Source organism: Canis lupus, chromosome 26 (genome assembly GCF_048164855.1).
Source record: "Canis lupus baileyi chromosome 26, mCanLup2.hap1, whole genome shotgun sequence".
Taxonomy (NCBI): Eukaryota; Metazoa; Chordata; class Mammalia; order Carnivora; family Canidae; genus Canis; species Canis lupus.
In genome coordinates, this window is record NC_132863.1 from 26,693,414 (window position 1) to 26,714,877 (window position 21,464).

Genomic DNA, 21,464 nt, shown 5'->3' on the forward strand with positions numbered 1-21,464 from the left:
ATTCAGAAGTATGTTTAAAAACCTTAATTTGATGCTATGAGGCAACCCAATCTTTCCTCGGATGGCACTGTTAAATTTTGGTCCGGAGCTAAAAAGGAAACACAAAATTACACTAGTTACAGGGTTAGGGTCTTGCTAAGATCGCGTTCATGCGCTCTCCAGCAAGTTTAACATTGTTTAGGCTGATTTTTTTCCACCTCAATTATGAAGAGGAAATAAAAGACTTTTTTTTCTTAACTCTATCCCAGGCAAACTGCTCTTATAGTTATCCATCCTGGACCACTGAGAGGTGCCGAGACCAAAGGTTACAGCCTCAATATTAAGATTCTGAAAATTCTTTCATGTTTAGTCTATATTTTCTTAATTACACGTTTTTGAATACATTCCTGAGATTTAAAAAAGTGAAAATAAATCACCCTCAACTTCCCTCACACCAGAAGTAACTACAATTAACAATTTGGTGTGTATCTTTGCAGATTTGTTCCCAAGAATATATGTATTTATATGTACGTACATACACAACATTCATACATACGTTTTGTTTGAGGTTTTTTTTTGTTTGAGTTTTTAAAAGGGGACTATAATTATTATCTTAAAACTCGAACTTTTCAATTTAACAGTAAATCTCAGAGACTGCATGAAAGCAGTTTTCATGTCATACTTCACTTCTTTCTGCCAAAACGTTCCATAGTAAAGATGTAAAGTTAATATTTCAAAAGGTTTTGTGAACTTGATGTAATAAATCAATGTTTTCAAAAGAAATGATAAAATTATTCTAAGATCCAGTTTTATTCTTAGTTGAAAAAAGGCCCAGGGCAGCCCGGGTGGCTCAGCGGTTTAGGGGCGCCTTTGGCCCAAGGTGTGATCCTGGAGACAAGGGATTGAGTCCCGTGTTGGGCTCCCTGCATGGAGCCTGCTCTCCCTCTGCTTTATGTCTCTGCCTCTCTCTCTGTGTCTCTCATGAATATAGAAGTAACATCTTAAAAGAAAAAAAAAGAAAGAAAGAAAGAGAGAGAGAGAGAGGGAGGGAGGAAAAGAAAGAGGAAAAGAAAAAGAAAGAAAAAGAAAAAGAAAAAAAGGAAAGAAAAGAAAAAGGCCCAATAGTTTTGGGACTTTATTTTTAAAGACCAAATTAACTTAAAGGGACAGGTCATATGTCCCTTAGTGCTCATCCTACTCTCCTTTTTAATAAGGATAGCAAAATCAAAGTAAGTGGTATGTGATCAATGTTTGGACTCGTTTTTCATGGACTCATACCTGCAACACCCAAGCAGCTCCAAATAAAATTTTACGGTAAATGGGTCCTTCATAATTCAGACTAACAGTCACAATTAATAAATTAAAGATCACATGAAACCACACATAAGAACTAAATCATTTTTAAGTCAGACCAGGATTATAGGATGCCTTCAAGTATTCATCACTCAAGAGACAAAATAATATACAGAATTTATTAAGGTGATCCTTTTCCTATTTAAATTCCATAAGAACAAGTATGGTAAATCTTAACATATTAGACAAAAAACAGAATTAATCAGTAAGAATTAAAATATTGTGGTCCTCTTTCAGCTCTTAAAAGCTTTGTGAAATAAGGAGCTACGAGGAACTCAGTAAACAAGTTCAATCCCCACCCCCAAAGGTTAAAGAGCCAGGATCAGAATCCCAAAGTGTTACTAACTTTAATGGCTTCAAATAATACCCAAACATTTCATGAATAGTATTGTAGGTCCTTTATTTTCATTCTCTTGTTAATTCAATACTCATTAAGTTCACTTGTCAGTTGTTACCTTTTTTTTAAAAGGTGACAAATCAAAACTTAGAGTGTTAACTTGTCCCCGTGAAAGAGTCAAAACTCTTAACCCAGATGTCTTTTTGAATTTTACCTTCAACCATTCAAGTTATCAAGGCTAATTTTAATACCTCTCCCCCAGTTTATTTACAGTAACATATTAAGAGGGAATATCATAAAGCTCTAAGGACTGCTACATTCAATCCTTGTTTTGTAAGAGATGTAGGTAGATTCCTTCCAAACATGGTTTTTTAAATGACTAAAGTAAAATATGTTTCCAACTTGTTAATTACATTCAAACTTCCATAGTTTCATTTTAGTGTTTTATGATTTTTAAAAATCTTAAATATAAATGTGATGAGCTCCAAAATTCATCATCATAAAGGAGCATACATCAAATTCACAAAGGGTCTGTCATTTCAGCTGAAAACAGCCAGACAAGATTAATTAAATATTTGACTAAATATACATATTTATAACATATCTATTTGAGCTTTAGAATTTTAAATTTATGTTCAGTAAAAAATATTTGAAATAGCTCATATACTTTTAAGCTTTCAAATATTTGTCACTACCACCCATATCAAATCTTTTAAGCACTCTAATGCTTTGGTTTAATTTGGACCAGCATACAGTTAAAATATTTTAGATGGAATAACAGAAAATAATCTGTATGCCTAGTAAAACAAAAGTTATGTATTGGTCCACACACTGTATTCCTAATTTGCTAGTGTTTTCAATGCCAATATCCTCATTTAATGCTTTTTAATTAGGAATATTGAAAAACAAAATTTTACAAGGCAAATTACTCAGGTTAAATTGTTTTCTGGATACTCAGAATGATTCTTAAACCAAAATCATCATAATTATAGTTACATACTAAGGACTTCTGTAGCGGCCTCTGAATCTGCGATCTCGACTTCTTGAGCGGCTCCGTCTCCTTTCTTTGCTCCTACTTCGCTTCCTTTCGCGACTTTTGCTCTTTTTCCTTTCTCTATCTCTACTTCGTTTCCGTTCCTTACTTTTGCTTCTTTTTCGTTCATGACTACGACTTCTGCTCTTGCTTTTTTTCCTCCTGAGAAGAAAAAAATTACCATTATCTTGCCAGTTTAAAAAACTGCCAAAATATACTTCCTTTTATGGTCAGAAATCTTTTAATCTTTTTGTAAATTTATTTTGCTATTTTTACTATTATACAATGATACATAATCATACCTATGGAAAAATAATTCCTAGGTAAGGTAAATAGCACCCCACCTTTGCCTTCTACTACTGAAAATCAGCCAGCAGTCAGTTGACAATCAGTTGAAAGCGGGAACTATAATGATCTCTCCTGAGAGTCAGTTACAGCTTTAACAAGGAAATCATTTGTTGGGAGGTAGATGATCAAAACCTGAACTTTTAAATCTTTGACCAATATATAACTGGCCACAGTAATAAAAGTTACAATAGACTATGTTAACATTTAAGTAAGTGGGCCATATATAAATATTTTTATTAAAAACACTAATTTCCCTTCGTGAGCCATTTTGACCCAATTTATACATATAAAGAATGAGTATTTTATACCTCAAAGGGTCATACCAGCATCAATATTTTGGTTTTCATGGGCACACAATAAAACTAATGCAATAAAATGCATTCCGACACACCTAGATTTTTGTGACCTTTTCACATACTTTCTATTTAAAGTTACAAGGAGTACACCAGAAAATGGAGCATGCCAGTTTATACAAGCCTGTGGGGTGCAATCAAAAACAAGGATCACCACCTTTATTAATCTTTATAAAATCTCAAACTCTGAAAGGTAAAAAAGCCAGTCAGTCATATCTTTCTGTTCATTTGTTTTTTTCACAGTATACCACCCATCCATTTTGTAATTAAATCTTACCATCTGTACCTCTGTGTCATCACCCAAATTTTAGAGGTGCCTTCAGATATTTCAATATAAATTGAAAGACATTTCAAAATAAACTTATTCCACTAAAATGTCAATTTGTAGTGGCTAAAAAGATACTTAAACATTTTGACAACTCTACATCATTTGGAAAATTTAATTAAACTGTTTAGTCCTTATCAAAAGCAAAGTTAGCACAAGAGCAATTGAAGTCTGCCTCAGAGAACCTGTAAGCAGGTCATCTTAGAGTGCATTGAAAATAGAAAATGAAGACACCCACCTTCTGGAATCTTGAAACCCACACTCCAATCACAAGGAGATGTAGAGCTTTCCAAGGAGGCAGAAACTTTGTCTAAAATTTCAAGATAATCCACCTGACTGTCAGAAATGTATATGCTAGGTAGCACATGACAGAAAATTAGGCTACACTCATTATTTATATAGAAGTCATCAAAGCAATGCCCAGAAGGGCAACAGATTACATTCCAACTTTGTTGCCTGGAACACCTTACACTATGTCTTAGCCTAAAGAATTCTGTGAGATAGCTATAATCAAAAGTCCTACATATAATCAATCAGAGGACAAAGTAAAAAGTAACTCCATCCCCCACAAAAAGGACAAAGTATTGCTTTATTTTTGGCCCACAGCAGAGAGGCAGCCAACCTCCCAATCTACCTCTTTTTAGGCCCAAAACTTATTCTGCCAAAGGAAAGGACTGGAAAATTGGAGAGCTAACTTCAACTAAAGGTCTTCCTAGAACTTTTTTCAAATGAGTCCCCACCCACATCTGAAGGCAACCCCAGACAGGTAAAAAGACAGCAACATACTAAGACATTCAGAAGCACGATCCTCTTCATAAAAGCCCAGACAAAAATTTAAGAAAGCAATATACTTCTCTATAACAAATTGCAGCTTGAAAGAACATTAAGTTAACTAAAGAAGGGTTATCAAAATCCACACTAATAGTCAAATCCCGTTACAACTTAAAAGGGACTTTCCAAAGTCTTTAGTGGCAGTGGAATTTTGTACTGAACATCATTGAAGTAAATGGTCCACTGGGCTGGGCCTTTGGACTTTTTGGTTATATGGCCTCTGCTGTAAAGGTGTTTTGCTATAACTGGATTTGACCTCTTCCATGTAAGAAGATCTAAAATTTAAATGCAAAGTACTCTGGAAAATAAGAAAAAAAATAGAAAAGTCATTTATTCCAAAATTTATAGATAATCCACACACAGTAGCCAATATATTTCAACTGTGTCATTTTATTGTTATCCTTTTTTGAGAAATTCCTAAAGAGCTTAACTGAATGAATGGACACTGGTTTAGACTTTCCAAAAATGGTTATACTAACAAATAATATTCCCATGAAGGCAAGCTCAAATACTTAAAAGGTATACTTTGAGATCTTGCCATACTTAGGGGTATAGCTCTTCAGAAAGTAGGCTAATTGATAAACAATTTGTGTTATTATTAAACGTAGTTCTTTTTATTACTACCAAAATACAACTGAGTGTATGTATTGAGAATACGAACTATTTTTTAAAGAAAACATTTATTAATTAGTCAACTCTCAATTTCTCAGAATATCCATTTTCTTACTACCTTAAAACTATATCCCAACACTCGATTGCTTTTCAGACAATGAAGTTTAAGGATGAAAAATGCAACATGGCACTTTCCTTTAAGAGAATTCATGCAGAACACTGTATTTGTTTTACATTTTATCTAACCTTAAATATGAAAACTTTCTAGATAACCGTAAAATTAATTTGAAAGATTAATTCCCTTTAGAAAAATGGGTAACAATTTCCTGATTGAACAAAAAAGCCATTTATTTAAGCAACTTTAACAGAGAATGAGAAGCAGGACAGAAATAACTTGTACATTTGAAAAGATACTAAATGGTATTTGGGATGTTCCCTTAAATTGGCTATTCTATAGCTAATTAAAGAAAATTAATCCATTCTTCTATTCAGTATCCTAAGACTCTTTACATTAGATAAAGACCACAAAGCATCAGTCATGGGAGCTTAGTGCTAAATTTCCTATAAAAGCTTGGCAGCCTTAATGAGCTTAGATGCAGGATGAAAACAAGTATAAACTGGAGATTGAGTTAGTAGCAAGGAGTGACATCTGAGAATGGTGGAACAAAGAAAACTGTGCCCAAAGTGCATGTCCTCATCCTTTTGGCACTTAGGGTGAGGTCTTTACCCACACAAAAGGCCTAATACCTAGATTGGATAATTTTAATTTATTTGGATACTCCTTCCTAGGTTTTCATTATGAAATGGCAATTAGAACCATTAATCAGAAAACTTACTTTGGTAAAAGGTCTAAAACCGGGTGATGTTAAACCATGCAATTGGTTGACTGCCTCAAACCGTAATAATTCAAGACTAAACCCAATGTGATTAATTCCTGCAATCTTTTGTGATTAGTGAGGACTGTAACAGATCCTCTACCCCAGTTTGTACCCCCCAAAAGTATGACATTTTCTACAAATTGGATCATTTTAAATATAAGAATTTTAAAAATCAGCATAACAATGCCTAGATAATTCAATCTAAGAATTTCTCATCTATTTTGTGAAATTCAATCAACCTAACAAAGTTGCTGTGAGGATGTTGAGGTAGTGTATTACGAAGCACTTATTGAGCTCTTCTCATTAGGAAAAGAGCCAAAAAAAAAAAAAAATCAAATAAGGGGCCTATGTTACCATTCTTTGTTAGGTACTACAGGGTCATGTATGTGACAAATTATTTTAATGACATCACAAAAATAGGCTACTAAAACAATTTAATGCTTTTAACATGACCATATGATGTTAAGAATCATTAATTTTTAGAGCAGAAAGAATACTCCAAAAATAGGATTCAACCTTATAATGTGGTTCTGGTTTATACAGTCATTGAGACTTATATACTGTATTCTATACTAAAATTTAACACTGAGTTCCTGTTACGAGTTACTCATTTAACCTAGTAAACTGCATAAATATGCAGAATTTAAAACTCCATTTTCACTGTTTAAGTCTATTAGAGTTTAAAAAACTGAAGACATCAAAAACCATTTAAGAGGCACCTAAAAAGTACTTAAGTGTGCTCTATTACTACAAAAAGGGCCTTTAAACAGCAATGAGCATAATTCACAATTCTGACCCCTTCAGTTATTTAGAGCAAACAATACTTTCCACGAGTTAGTCATTTGTTACCTTTTTTTCCCTTCCTAACTGATCTTTAGTGGGTATGATAGTTTTATTGATAACACACCACCAAAATATTAAGCCAAACTTTAAAAACTTAAGACAAAAGACAAACTCTAATACAGGAACTCTTATCCAGATTGTTGTGAGTAGGCTTGGAGGGTAAGGTGTCCAAAAAAATCCCTGAAACTATATCCTGAAATCTAAGAAAGAATCCAGTTTCATATCCTCAAATAGTTTCTCATCCCTTCAGAAGGTAAAGAACGACTTTTCTAGGAGAGACAAGGAAAAGCTTCTGAAGAGAACTTTCAGTTTGATGCTATCGCCACAGGAACACAATTTAAGATCTCAATCACATAAAGGTCCCCCCACCCCAGGTCCCTTCTTATAACTTACTTTTTGCTACGTTCTTCATGGCCGTTTGCACTGCTCAACTTGTTCTCATCCTAAGCAGGGTTGATAGAAGAACATCATGAGGACGAAGTGGTAACATTTCAAGTTGTCAAAGGGTAAAGGGAACAGGAATAAGAAAATACAAAACAATTTTAAAACTAATTACTTATTTATAGTTTAACACGGAAGGCTATAAAAAAATTTAGATGGGTATGTGTTTAACCACTTTGTTGCTTACAATTAAGACATCAAGATACAAAAATAAAAATGCATATTAACATGTTAAATTTTACTTTTTTATATAGTTAGATATTAAGTTATCCAGATTTACAGTGTTGAAGTGGTTAAATAGAACTTCTATAAAACATGAATTAAGTCCTGTTTTGAGTTTTATTCCATGTGCTATGGTCCCTTTGGTCAGTACCATGGCTCTATTTCTGCCTAAGCCCCAAGTGGCCATGCTAGCAGCCAGCCACTATCGATTTCCTGTGACCGATGCCATTCCTGAGATCTTCGCCCATTTCCGTTGGAGGGTTGGGACTGTAAGAGCTTGATGCCACCTCTGTCACACATCTCGCCCTGAAGCAAACAGGGATTCACACTGCTTTAGTAATGTTGACTCCCAAGAACCCAAGAAAGTCAATTAATAATCCACCAGTCCAACCTAAACATTTCCTACTTCCATACCTGTTTACATGGAATTACATCCATGTTAAACTAAGACACAAGAATCTTAACATTAAAACAGAAAGTAGTTCTTCAAGAGTCTAAGCATTACAAAACTACATACACTATTTAAAGCTAAAAAGAATTCATCCAAATTGGTACCACATGGTCGTGCTATACACTCCAACAAAACAAATGTATTATTTTAAAAGGTTTAGCGCAATGTTTATTTTTAAAGTTTGATTACATCAGTTATAGAAGTATAAGTGCTAACTTACAAAGCTTACAGTTTGCGACACCAGTGATAATGCATGCATACTGCTATTTTCACCACCAACTGGTGAAAGAATGAAAAGACACTTTACTTTTTATACTGTGATACTGAAATGGGTCAGACTATACTATTAGCCAAAATAATTCCTTTGTAGCTTTTAGTGTGAAATATTATGGCAGGGACTAATTAAAAAAAAAAAAAAAAAAAACAATACGGAGGACAGTAAAACCATCATCAAGTGACTCTAAATTGTGATACTGTCTCCTTTGCCTTTAAAAAAATTTCTATTCAGGGATCCAAGAATTTTAGTAATTTTTAACAGAGCAGCAGTTCAATACCTGCCTGTTTCAATATTTACTATCACCAGTCAATATATATATATACATACATATATAGAAAAAATTTAAATCTCACCCATTTCTTCTTGTAAAACTTATTTAAAAGATTTGCTTGCCACAGACTGGTTATGCTTGGTTATTCTTGGACCCCTGCTAGTTTCCCAAACCACTACATTCACCTTTTTGCTATACCAAACTGGAGCTGGTAATTCTTAGTTGAGTCATTTTACCTAGGGGACCACGGTACAGCGATAAGTCACTCAATTACTACCTTATGATTGACAGTTCACACTGGAATCAAAGGTGAATTCATGGGAGTAGAGGTGAGATATCGTTAGGCAAGTCTACAAAGAGAGATAGATGGGCATTTATTCATCACGCTGAAGTGAAACTACTGCACAATATTATTACATCAATAGCATATATTTACTTTTGTAAGTTACACGTAATGCATCTCTGACAAGATAAATCAAGAGGGCTCCGGGGAGGTTAGTTTACATTTCAGCAGTAGTTTCGTGATAATGCTAAATTAAGAAATATATAAACCTCACCGACATGTTTTTTCTCACCTTCTTGTAAGGAGCCTCAAGCATTGCTTCAATATCAATATCGTCTGCCATTTTCTCTAAACGCCTAGAAAATAAGAAAGATAATTCAGTGAGTAAACGTTTTCCAATTCTGCTCAATTTCCTTCTTATCCGACAAACTCCAAAACTTAAGAAAAGCCTACAAAAAGACCTGGAATGACTGAGGTGGCACGATGCACTTTACCAGGCTCGGTAACTAAATCTGAATTATCTCCAAAACCGAATACAAGGCATTAAATATACGATAAAGAAAAAAAAGCGCCCACAATTAACTCCAAAAACAGAACCCGCGCGCCTCGAGTGAGAGCGCCTCTTTCCGCGCAAAACCCGCGCTGCCATTTTAGGGGCAAAGGGAAACTCCCTCGGTTGGGAGGGGTTGTGTGCCATGGTAGCGTTCGGCTGGCGCCATGTTGGGAGGTCGCGGCCGGCCAGGCCTCGAAGGGACCGGTCGCCATCCGCCCGACGCCTCTCTGGGGTCCCTGCCACCCAAGAACCCTGAAATACACACGAAAAGAATATAAGGGCGCGGTCGCCTAAATGGAACCGATCCCCCCCCCCACCGCCATCGTTATAGATCGCCTGAGTGTCCCTCAAAACAGCCGAAAACCAAGCCTCCGAAAACCTCTGGCAATACACAGGCCCGCGACATCTCCTTACCTGTGCGGGCTTTCGGGCCCCTGGGGTGCTTGTATTCGGGAAGAGGGGGGCTGCTGCTGCTGCTGCCGCCGCTGTTGCTACTGTTAAGCCGCTAGGCCCAGGCCACGGTACCGCCCAGCCCGAATTTCGGGCTCCGAGGGCGGATAGGCCCGAGCGAATCTAAAAGAAACAATGGGATTAGAGGAGCCCGCGCGGAAGTTCAGGACGGCGGCTTCGGCAGCTCAGGATCCACCCCTGCGACAGCTTCGGCAAGCTCTGTGAAATGGCGGCCGCTGCTTCCTCGTACTCACATCCACCAACACACATACACACACACAAACACACGGGGCCTCACAGAGCTCCCAGCACGGGCTCTCGCGAGAAGCTGTCCCTAGTTCCAGACCGGAGCAGCCAAAATATCGCGAGACGTAAGCACGGCCCCAGCGACCATGGCCCAATCTCGCGCAATGATTGCGCCACAGATATTCCCATCCCCCACTTAGAGCGGCGCCTTTGACACCCTCTCCACATAGACGTCCGTATCTCGCGAGACCGCGCAAGAAGCTAGAGCAAAGACAGTTGGTACACTTCCCGTCAATCTTTCTAAAAACTGAACGCTGAGTGGAGCTCGGTGGTTTCCTCCTCCTTGTGGCGCCTCCTCGCAGCTATCTGAAGGTTTCTCTCCCAGAGCTGACCGCCGCTCCCCTCCCCCGGGCCTCCCACCCTGGTGTCTGTCAAGGTCGCCATAAAGCAATTTGTCCATATGGCGACAGAATATAACGAAAACTGCCCTCTATAGATTAACCTCCAAGGGTGAAAAAGTGAAAAGCGTGTAAGAAAGAAGCCAAGAGGAGACTGTAGGGGGCTATGGGTGTAGAATAAAAATTAGATTCTCCGGCCTTTTGGAGCCAGTGGGCTACGCTCGGCTGACTAAACACCCTTGGAAATAGTGGAGAAAGGCAAAGAGAAGGTGAAGAAACAAAGTGCTTCCCTTGGCAATGGATCAGCTTTGTGCCTCGGATTTGATACTCCGGCCTTGTGTCAGGGTTCCTATTGTTTTCTTCAAAAATGTCCCCCATTCCCCGGGTACTTGACTTCTAGCCCTTCAAGTTTCCCAGATACCTGACAGTATAAAAACATCACATTTCTCTGGTCAACACTGAAAAAGAAGAGGCAGCCGAGAGGTTGTTGACTATAGGCTTTCTCCTCCATGATAAAAATATTTGAAAAAAAATTTTTTTGAAAAAGTTAAGAGGACTTAAGGGGGGAAAAATCTTACAGTTAAGTCTATTAAGAGCTTAATGATTGAGGGTAAAGATAGACATGAGAGATAATTTGGCTCTTGTAGCTGCTCCAACACCTTGTGACCTTGGACAAGTAAATTAATCTCTCAAAGCCTATCCTCCATTTCCTTTTATGAAGAAGGGAGGCGGTAGCATAATTACTAGGCTAAGCTTCGTGAAACTGACCTAAGCTGATAATGCTCACTGTTGAATTCTCAGTGTTTAGTTAGCTTGGTGCCCAGCCAGGTGGACACTCAATAAGTGAATGAAGACCTCCTAGAAGCATAGTGACGATTAAATGAGATAATGTCCATAAAGTACCTGGCAAATATTTAATTCTCAGAAAAGGTAACTTGTTATTGCTGAATAATTATTTAGTGGAAATGTATCAAGGGCCTTTACATTTCTGGTTAATTTTCCACACAGGTGTTCCTCTGAAAGGATTAATAGATGTTGCATAGTGATATTACCTTACTGCTTCCTCTGAAAATTCAGATCCTCTTTCAAATTTTTTAAGTAATAAGGGACGCCTGGGTGGCTCAGCGATTGGGTTGTGATCCTGGAGTCCCGGGATCCAGTCCCACATTGGGCTCCGTGCGAGGAGCCTGCTTCTCCCTCTGCCTGTGTCTCTGCCTCTCTCTCTCTCAGTGTCTCTCATGAATAAATTAATCTTCCAAAAAAAATTTTTTTTGTGTTGAAAATCACAGAACTGCTCAAGCTAACAAAAAAACAAAGCTAACTTTTGCCTTCTTTTTGCCCCTTTAGTTCTATTATTGTGACTTGTTAATTGTGCAAATGTCAAAGCATAAAGATGGCCCCTTACTAATTTTTTAGTTTGGGAATATGACAACACAAAATTTGACTTTAACTTCTAGACTTATTTGGGAATAGGAAAGTTTTAAGCTTTCAATCACTTGATTATTGAATATTTCTCTCTTTTTTTAAGATTTTATTTATTCATGAGAGACACAGAGAGGCAGAGACACAGGCAGAGGGAGAAGCAGGCCCCATGCAGGGAGCCCAATGCAAGACTCAATCCCAGAACTCCAGGATCATGCCCTGAGTCAAGCCAGGGTGTCCCAATTATTGAGTATTTCCTAAATTATTTTCTGCTCAAGGATGATCAGAGTGAACTTGGAAGTTTATTTTTTTTTAAAAAGATCTTATTTGTTTATTTGAGAGAGCAGAACAAGAGAGAGCACGAGAGGAGAGACAGAGAGAGGGAGAAGCAGGCTCCTCACTGAGTGGGGAGCCAGATGGGGGGGCTCAATCCTAGGACCCAGGAATCATGACCTGAGCCAAAGTCAGATGCATAACCAACTGAGCCACCCAGGTTCCCCGAACCTGGAAATTTAGAGCACAACCAAGAAATACCAGCTGGAAAACTTTGACTCTAAAACAAAGTATTTTTGGGATTCCTGGGTGTCTCACCAGTTGGGCATCTGCCTTTGGCTCAGGGCTTGATCCTAGCCCCAGGATTGAATCCCTCATCGGGCTCCGGGGGAGCCTGCTTCTCCCTCTGTCTATGTCTCTGCCTCTCTCTGTGTGTCTCTCATGAATAAATATATAAAATCTTTTATGAATATCAAATAAAATCTTATTTTTAAGATTTTGTTTATTTATTCATAGAGACACACAGAGAGAGGCAGAGACACAGGCAGAAGGAGAAGCAGGCTCCACGCAGGAAGCCCGATGTGGGACTCGATTCCGGGTCTCCAGGATCACACCCCAGGCTGCAGGTGGCGTTAAACCACCGCGCCACCGGGACCGCCCTCAAATAAAATCTTTATTTAAAAAGTATTTTTATGTTTAAAAGCAAATATTGAAGGACACCTGGGTGGCTCAGCGGTAGAATGTCTGCCTTCAGCCCAGAGCATTATCCTGGAGTCCCACATCCGTCTCTCTGGATGGAGCCTGCTTCTCCCTCTGCCTATGTCCCTGTCTCTCCGTGTCTCTCAGGAATAAAAAAAAAAAAAAAAAAAAAAAAAGACTCAATTTTAAAATTTCATTTATGAAGCTAAAATTCTAAAATCACCTTCATTTTATCCATTGAGTTAAATTCAAGTTGAACAGACTACACTCTCAAAAAAATTAGTCCTATTTATGTTAGACAAATTTCCTTAAATTTAGTATGCTTGGATCTTTTTTTTAAATATTTTATTTATTTGACAGAGAGTGAGCAAGCAAGTAGGGGCAGAGGTGGGCAGAGGTAGGCAGAGGGAGAGAGAAGCAGGCTCCCCCCAGAGCAGGGAGCCTAATGAGGGACTCGCCCCAAGTCAAAGGCAGATGCTTAAGCAACTGAGCCACCCAGGCACCCCTGGATCTTTTTTCTTTTCTTTTTTTTTTTTGGTATAAGTTCTATACCCAATGTGGGACTTCAACTCAGGACCCCAAGATCAAGAGTTGCACACTCTACTGACTGAGAAAGCCAGGCACCCCCTTTTGTCATTTTAACATGTTCTGTTATTTTTGAGCACTTTAAAACTATCCCAAATAGGTAAATAATTCATCTAAATCCAAGAAATTAAAATTATAAATATAGGAGTATCTGGCTGGCTCAGTTAGTAGAGCATGCAATTCTTTTTGTTTTTATTTTTTAATAAAGAATTTATTTATTTATTCATGAGAGACACAGAGAGAGAGAGAGAGAGAGAGAGAGGCAGAGACACAGGCAGAGGGAGAAGCAGGCTCCATGCAGGGAGGCTGATGTGGGACTCGATTCAGGGTCTCCAGGATCACGCCCTGGGCAGAAGGCGGCTCTAAACCGGTAAGCCACCTGGGCTGCCCAATTCTTTTGTTTTTAAAGATTTGATTTATTCGAGAGAGAGAGGGACAGAGACAGAGTGCACAAGCAGGAAGAGAGGGAAAAGCAGGCTCACCGCTGAGCAGGGAGCTGGTCATGGAACTTGATCTCGGGACTCTAGGATCATGACCCGAGGTGAACACAGACGCTTAACCAACTGGGCCACCCAGATGCCCCTCAGCATGTGATTCTTAGAGTTGTAAGTTTAGCCCCACATTGGATGCAGAGATGTAATATTTATTTTATTAAATAAAATCTTTAAAAATAAAAAGAGTCAGATGCTCAACTGACTGAGTCACCTAGATGCCCTAAAAATGAAATATTAAAAAAAAAAAGAAAATTACAAATATAGTCTGCCGGGATGCCTAAGTAGCTCAAGTGGTTGGGCGTCTGCCTTCGGCTCAGGGCGTGATCCTGGAATCCAGGATTGAGTCCCACATTGGGCTCCTTGCAGGGAGCATGCTTCTCCTTTTAAAATCTTAAAAAAAAAAAATACTGTCAGCCTTAAATTTTTTTCTTTTTTAGAGTTTATTTATTCATTCATGAGAGACACAGAGATAAAGAGCCAGAGACATAAGCAAAGGGAGAAGCAGTCTCCATGCAGGGAGCCCGATGTGGGACTCGATCTCGGGACCCTGGCATCATGCCCTGAGCCCAAGGTAGATGTTCAACCTCTGAGCCACCCAGGTGTCCCAAAATTTCTTAAAATTTTCTGATTGTAATCCAACTAACATCACAAATCTCAATTACTCAGTAATATTTAACTAGAATTGTTAGTATGCAAAAATCTCTTAAACATTACAGTTTAGTTATAAATATATACAAAGGACTCTTAAACTTAATATTAAAGTTTTTAAGGGGTGCCTGGGTGGCTCAGTCAGTTGAGTGTCCAATTTCTGCTCTGCTCATGATCTTGGGGTAATGAGATCCAGCCCCACATCCAGCTCCATGCTCAGCAGGGAGTTTGAAATTCTTTCCCTCTCCCTCTGTCCCTCCCACCCCACTTGCACGTGTGCTCTCTCTCTCTTTCTAAAAATAAATAAAATCTTTTAAAAAATGAATATAAAAGTTTTAAGACAATATATCTATATTTAAATTTAAACATCTCTGTATAAAAAGCCACCCATAAGAGAAAGAATTTATTATCTCAAAAATTCGTGATTGACATTCCAAAAGAATGCAGTCATGAAAAATAAAAAATAAAAAATAAATAAAAATAAAAAGAATGCAGTCATGCAGACACTAACTCAGAAGACTAAGGTTCCTTTTTGGCCAGAGTTTTTGACCTGGACCAAAGACTGCAGTTGCATAGTATGCCTGATAGTTTCCAGCAATATTCTCGAGCCACTGACAGGCACAATGAACCTTTTTTTCCCCTAAGTCATTATTACAGCAAGAAATGCAAGCCTCTCCATACAGATGGAATTAATTTTGCCACCCACATTTGGGTGTATGAAATTATCATTTTCCTCCTTAATACTTGATTGTCTAATCAATTTACTGATTGAATTTGGCATTTGTTTCAAATACTTGTCTGTCTACTGGCCATAATGTCAGGAGCATTGTAGTGACATATCCCAAAGGAATTTTCATCAATCTGAGAATGATTATTTCTTAAAAGAAGAGGAGATTTTTCAGGGATACATCACTAGCCATTTATTTCAGGCTGATACCATGAGCTGCAAGTCTCATAATAATTTTGCTTGGGGGATGCCTGGAGTGGCTCAGCAGTTGAGCTTTTGGCTCAGGGCGTGATCCTGGAGACCTGGGATGGAGTCCCACGTCAGGCTCCCTGCATGGAGCCTGCTTCTCCCTCTGCCTGTGTCTCTTGCTTCTCTCTCTCTCTCTCTCTCTGTGTGTGTGTGTGTGTGTGTGTGTGTCTCTCTCGTGAATAAATAAATAAAATCTTTAAAAAAAAGAAAAGTTTCCAGTTTAGTTAGAAAACACCTGAAGAAACAAAAATCATGTTCAAGATACTGTTCATTGGGGGAGTCTGGGTGGCGCTGTCGGTTAAGCATCCGACTATTGGTTTTAGTGCAGGTTCTGATCTCAGGGTCATGAGATCGAGCCTGCACAGCGCAGAGTCTGCTTAAAACCCTCCCTCTCCCTCTGTACCGCCCACCCTGTGCTCGTTCTCTCTCTCTCTCTCTTTATAATAAAATGAATCTGGGATGCCTGGGTGGCTCAGTGGTTGAGCATCTGCCTTGGGCTCAGGGTGTGATCCTGGGTCTGGGAATTGAGTCCCTCATTTCCCTGCAAGGGGCCTGCTTCTCCCTCTATGTCTCTGCCTCTCTGTGTGTGTTTGTCATGAATAAATAAAATCTTTACAAAAAATAAAATTAACCTTAGAAAAAAAAAAACAAAACTCAAAATGACCTGGGCCCAAGGGTTACTGTGGGGGAGCTACTGGCCTGATGTAAAAATTTTCTTCCCCTCATCTTAGTGTGATCTGTTAGCAGATCTTTTTTCTTTTTCCTTTTCTAATATTTTTTTTCTTTATTTATTTATGATAGTCACAGAGAGAGAGAGAGAGGCAGAGACACAGGCAGAAGGAGAAACAGGCTCCATGCACCGGAGCCCGATGTGGGATTCGATCCCGAGTCTCCAGGATGGGGACCTGGGCCAAAGGCAGGCGCCAAACCACCGCGCCACCCAGGGATCCCCTTTTTTTAAAAAATATTTTATTTATTTGAGAAAGAAGAGAGAGCACAACCAGGGGGAGGGGCAGAGGGAGAAGCAGACTCCCTGCCGAGCAGGGAGTCCAATGTAGAGCTAAATCCCAGGACCCTGAGATTATGAATTGAGCCAAAGGCAGATGCTTAACCAAGTGAGCCACTCAGACGCCCTAGCAGATTTTTTTTTAAAGATTCTTTATTATTTTAAAGTAATCTCTATATGAATGTGGGGCTTGAACTCACAACCCCAAGATAAAGTGTTGCTTGCTCCACCAACTGAACCAGACTGGCGCCCCTTTAATGCTTTTCAAAATAAATTACAGATATCAATACATTTATCAAACACTTCAGCATTTCATATTCCTAACTAGAGGTTAATAGTTTTTTTTAATGAGATAAATTTTATAGCAAAATTCACAAATCCTAACTGTACCAATAAATGAGTTTGACAAATGCATACAAATAAAGTAATACATAGGGCAGTACAGGTGGCTCGGTGGTTTAGCGCCGCCTTTGGCCCAGGGTGTGATCCTGGGGATCTGGGGTCGAGTCTCAAGTCAGGCTCCCTGCATGGAGCCTGCTTCTCCCTCTACCTGTGTCTCTTCCTCTCTCTCTCTCTCTGTGTCTCTCATAAATAAATAAATAAAATCTTTAAAACAAAACAGGGGCGCCAGAGTGGCTCAGTGGGTTAAGCGGCTGACTCTTGATTTCAGCTCAGGTCATGGATTTCAGGGTCCTGAGATTTAGCTCCACATCAGGCTCTGCACTCAGCGTGAAGTCTATTGGAGATCACGTCCCTCACCTCCCTCTGCTCCTTCCCTTGCTCACATTCTTTTTTCTCTCTCTAAAATGAATAAATAAAATGTTTTTTTGAATAAATAAAATCTTAAAAAAAAAGTATCTGCTAACAGAGGCATCTGGCTGGCTTAGTTGGTGGAGCATTTGACTCTTGATCTCAAGGTTGTAAGTTCAAGTCCCATGCTTGTGTAGAGATTACTTCAAAATAATAAAAATCCTTTAAAAAAAAAAATCTGCGAGCAGGTCACCCGGCGGGGAGGAAAAAAAAGGTCTTACATCAGGCCAGCACCTCCCCCAGAGCAGCCCTTGGGCCCAGGTCACTTCCCTATGAGCCTCACTATTTTCTGGGAAATGGTTTCAATATTAGGATAACCCTTTCAGGGATCCCTGGGTGGCGCAGCGGTTTGGCGCCTGCCTTTGGCCCAGGGTGCGATCCTGGAGACCTGGGATCGAGTCCCATGTCAGGCTCCCGGTGCATGGAGCCTGCTTCTCCCTCTGCCTGTGTCTCAGCCTCTCTCTCTCTGTGTGACTATCATAAATAAATTAAAAAAAAAAAAAAAAAAAGGATAACCCTTTCATTTGACTGGCAGACATTTATGGACATTTAACATTGGTCCTGGAGCAGAACAGGGTCTCATGTTACAGTCACTGCCTACTCTCCTTCCATGTCTCTTTTGCAGGGCCCAGAGGCAGAATGCTGTAGGGCTGAAACTGGCTCATGATTGAAGTCCAATAAATGGTGGTCGAGTGGAAAAAAAATCTGTTAATGGAAGCAAAAAGAAATGCAGTCAAACCTTAACATTGCAAAAGATTTGGGATTTAAGCAAATCTAGCAATAGGAAGATCCTGCTGACAAGGCATCACAAGATGGATATACACCTTGAAAATGTTGGATGAAAAACAAAAGCAACAATCCACAATGATTTTGAATGAGAGCATGTGATTACATGATATGAGTGAATGGGCTTATACAATGAATAGCCCAGAAAAAAAGGATGTATTTAGTAGGCTCATTCTTTTCTGGAGCTGGAAAAAATAGGTTCTTAACAATTATTTTCTGGAGGAGGCCCAAAGAAACATTATTTGTCTAAATATCTCTAAATAACTAGGTCCTATCTCCTTATATAAGTGAAGCATCTGAGTTGGAATATATGCAGCATGAACATGACTTGTATGCAGTGGTTGTAAAAGAGATAAGAGATGTCAGGAAGAACATGGAAAAAGTAGAACCCTCAGACCTTGCTGGTGTGAATGTAAAATGGTACAAGGCCCGTGGAAAACAGTTTGGTAGGGTTTTTGTTTTTGTTTTTTCTTTTTAAGATTTTATTTATTCATGAGAGACACAGAGAGAAAGGCAGAGACATAGGCAGAGCGAGAAGCAGGCTTCCCACAGGGAGCTGGATGTGGGACTAGATCCCAGGACCCTGGGATCATGTCCTGAGCCCAAGGCAGACACTCAACCACTGAGACACCCAGGTGTCCCAGTTTGGCAGTTTCTAAAAAAAGTTAAATATGGAATTACCATATGATCCAGTAATTCCACTCCTAGGTGTAGTTATGAGAATTGAAAATATGTTTTCAGGGACACCTGGGTAGCTCAGTGGTTGAGCCCTGGGCTTGGGGGGTGATCCCAGGAACCTGGGATCAAATCCCACATCGGGCTCCCTGCAGGGAGCCTGCTTCTCCCTCTGCCTATGTCTCTGCCTTTCTCTCTGTGTCTGTCATGAATAAATAAATAAAATATTTTAAAATATTTTTTTTCAGGGGCACCTGGCTGGCTCAGTCGGTAGAGCATGTGATTCATGATCTGACTAAAAAAAAGAAAAAATATATTTTTTAAAGATTTTATTTATTCACAAGAGACACGGGAGAGAGGTGGGCAGAGAAAGAGGCAGAGGGAGAAGCAGACTCCATGCAGGAAGCCCGATGCGGGACTCAATCCCATGACTCCAGGATCACACCCTGAGCCAAAGGTAGACACTCAACTGCTGAGCCACCCAGGCGTTTTCAAACAAATATGTTTTCTCTATATATGTTTTCAAACAAATAGTTGTACTCAAATTTTCATAGCAGTACTATTCATAATAGTCAAAAAATGAGCAGAATTCAAATGTTTATCAACTAATGAATGTATGTATAGGTTGTATACCTATACAATGGAATATTATTCAGCCATAAAAAGAAGTGAAATACTAATAGGTGCTACAAAGTAAATGAACCTCAAAAACACTGTGCTAAATACCAAAAAAAAAAAAAAAAAAAAAACCAGACACAAAGGGTCACTCACATATGTAATATGAAACATTCAGAATGGGTAATTCCATAGAGATGGAAAACAGACAGTGGTTACCAGGGAGTGTGGTGAAGGAAGTATGGGGAATGAGTTTTTTTTTTTAAGATTTTATTTATTTATTCATGAGAGACACAGAGAGAGAGACAGCCAGAGACACAGGCAGAGGGAGAAGGAGGCTCCATGTAGGGAGCCTGAGGTGGGACTTGATCCTGGGTCTCCAAGACCATGCCCTGGGCTGAAGGCGGCGCTAAACCACTGAGCCACCAGGGCTGCCCCGGGGAATGACTATTTAATGGGTATGAGATTTCCTTTGGGTATGATGAAAATATTCTGGGAACTAGCTAGTGATGATGGTTGCACAACATTGTGAATATAGTAAATGCCAAGTATTAGACACAATTGCATGGTTAGTGGTTAATATTATGTTATGTGAATTTTACCTCAGTAAAAAGGGAAAAAAAAAAAGAAGGGATCTTCTATGGACCTCTAGAATCTAGAACAAGATGCTAGAGGGAGATAATGGAAATAAAAAGACCCCAAATCTCTGCTTTCTTGTATACATCTCTTAGCACATTATGGCTTCATTCTCCAGTTTCAGGATATTGAAATAATTCCTTAAACAAATATATACTGAAAAAAAAATTTTTTTAACTTTTATCTATGCATGAGAGACACACAGAGAGAGAGAGAGAGAGGCAGAGACACAGACACAGGCAGAGGCAGAAGCAGGCTCCATGCAGGGAGCCTGATATAGGACTCGATCCCAGGTCTCCAGGATCATGCCCTGGGCCGAAGGCAGGCGCCAAACCATTGAGCCACCCAGGGATCCCTATATACTGAAATTTTACAGTGTGTTAGTCACTAAACTAGGCACTAGGAAAACAAACAATGGAGTACAAAACCAGTCATGGCCCTTGCCTTCCTGGAACTTAGAATCTATTTGGAGGAGGCAGGCATTGATCAAAAGACCATATCTGGGGGATCCCTGGGTGGCGCAGCGGTTTGGCGCCTGCCTTTGGCCCAGGGCGCGATCCTGGGGACCCGGGATCGAATCCCACATCAGGCTCCCGGTGCATGGAGCCTGCTTCTCCCTCTGCCTGTGTCTCTGCCTCTCTCTCTCTCTCTCTGTGACTATCATAAATAAATAAAAATTAAAAAAAAAATAAAAAAAAGACATATCTGTAAAAAGATGTGCAACTGTGATAAATGCTAAGAGAGGTTTATGGGGTTATGAAAACATCTTAAAGCTAGATTTAGCGTGAGAAGAGCGTTTAATAGGTGAAGAACCTTCCAGTCAAAGAACAGAGTATGTAAAAGGCCTTGTAACAGGAGGAAGTATGCTGTCTTTAAGGATCTGCCAGAATGTCATGTGGCTACAGCAAAGAAGCTTATGAAAAGCTAGACCATGCAGAGCCTTCTGACAGGTGAAGTGGGTCAGTTACTAGGTATTTTCGCACCTCCAAATCCACCCTCTGCTTTACAATTTTGGGGTTGGGATCTTATATTTCTCCTTTGAGTACTGGCTCTCTATTAAGGTCTCCAAATAGAGACTGCTAGAAAGGGCAGCCCGGGTGGCTCAGCATTTTAGCGCTGCCTTCAGCCCAGGGCGTGATCCTGGAGACCTGAGATGGAGTCCCATGTTGGGCTCCCTGCAGGGAGCCTACTTCTCCTCCTGCCCGTGTCTCTGCCTCCCTCTGTGTGTCTCTCATGAATAAATCTTAAAAAAAGAGAGAGAGAGAGAGAGAGAGAGAGAGAGAGACTACTAGAAGAACACTGCAAGACTCAGGAGGAAGGATGGAAGCCTCCTTCCCATTTGCTTCCTGTTCCTA

The 21,464-nt window shown here is 39.5% G+C and overlaps 1 protein-coding gene and 1 long non-coding RNA gene across 9 annotated transcripts in view; one reads left to right on the forward strand and one right to left on the reverse strand.

The window, feature by feature from the left end:
- Window positions 1-10,146, reverse strand: part of RBM39 (RNA binding motif protein 39) — a 29,239-nt gene extending 19,093 nt beyond the window's left edge. For 2 of the 8 annotated variants that reach the window (XM_072800826.1, XM_072800822.1), the window contains exons 1-5: window positions 9,805-10,146; window positions 9,130-9,193; window positions 7,286-7,335; window positions 2,670-2,864; window positions 23-88 (exon numbers count right to left, since the gene is read on the reverse strand). In XM_072800826.1, coding sequence (XP_072656927.1) covers window positions 23-88; window positions 2,670-2,864; window positions 7,286-7,335; window positions 9,130-9,180 — 362 coding nt within the window. In that variant the 5' untranslated portion in view covers window positions 9,181-9,193; window positions 9,805-10,146. The other 6 variants (XM_072800828.1, XM_072800827.1, XM_072800823.1 and 3 more) reach the window with 5 other exon arrangements.
- LOC140618400 (uncharacterized) lies at window positions 9,045-18,510 on the forward strand. Its single transcript, XR_012018534.1, has 2 exons — window positions 9,045-11,414; window positions 18,023-18,510. It is a non-coding gene; the product is annotated as an uncharacterized lncRNA (long non-coding RNA).
- The last annotated feature ends 2,954 nt before the right edge of the window (window positions 18,511-21,464 follow it).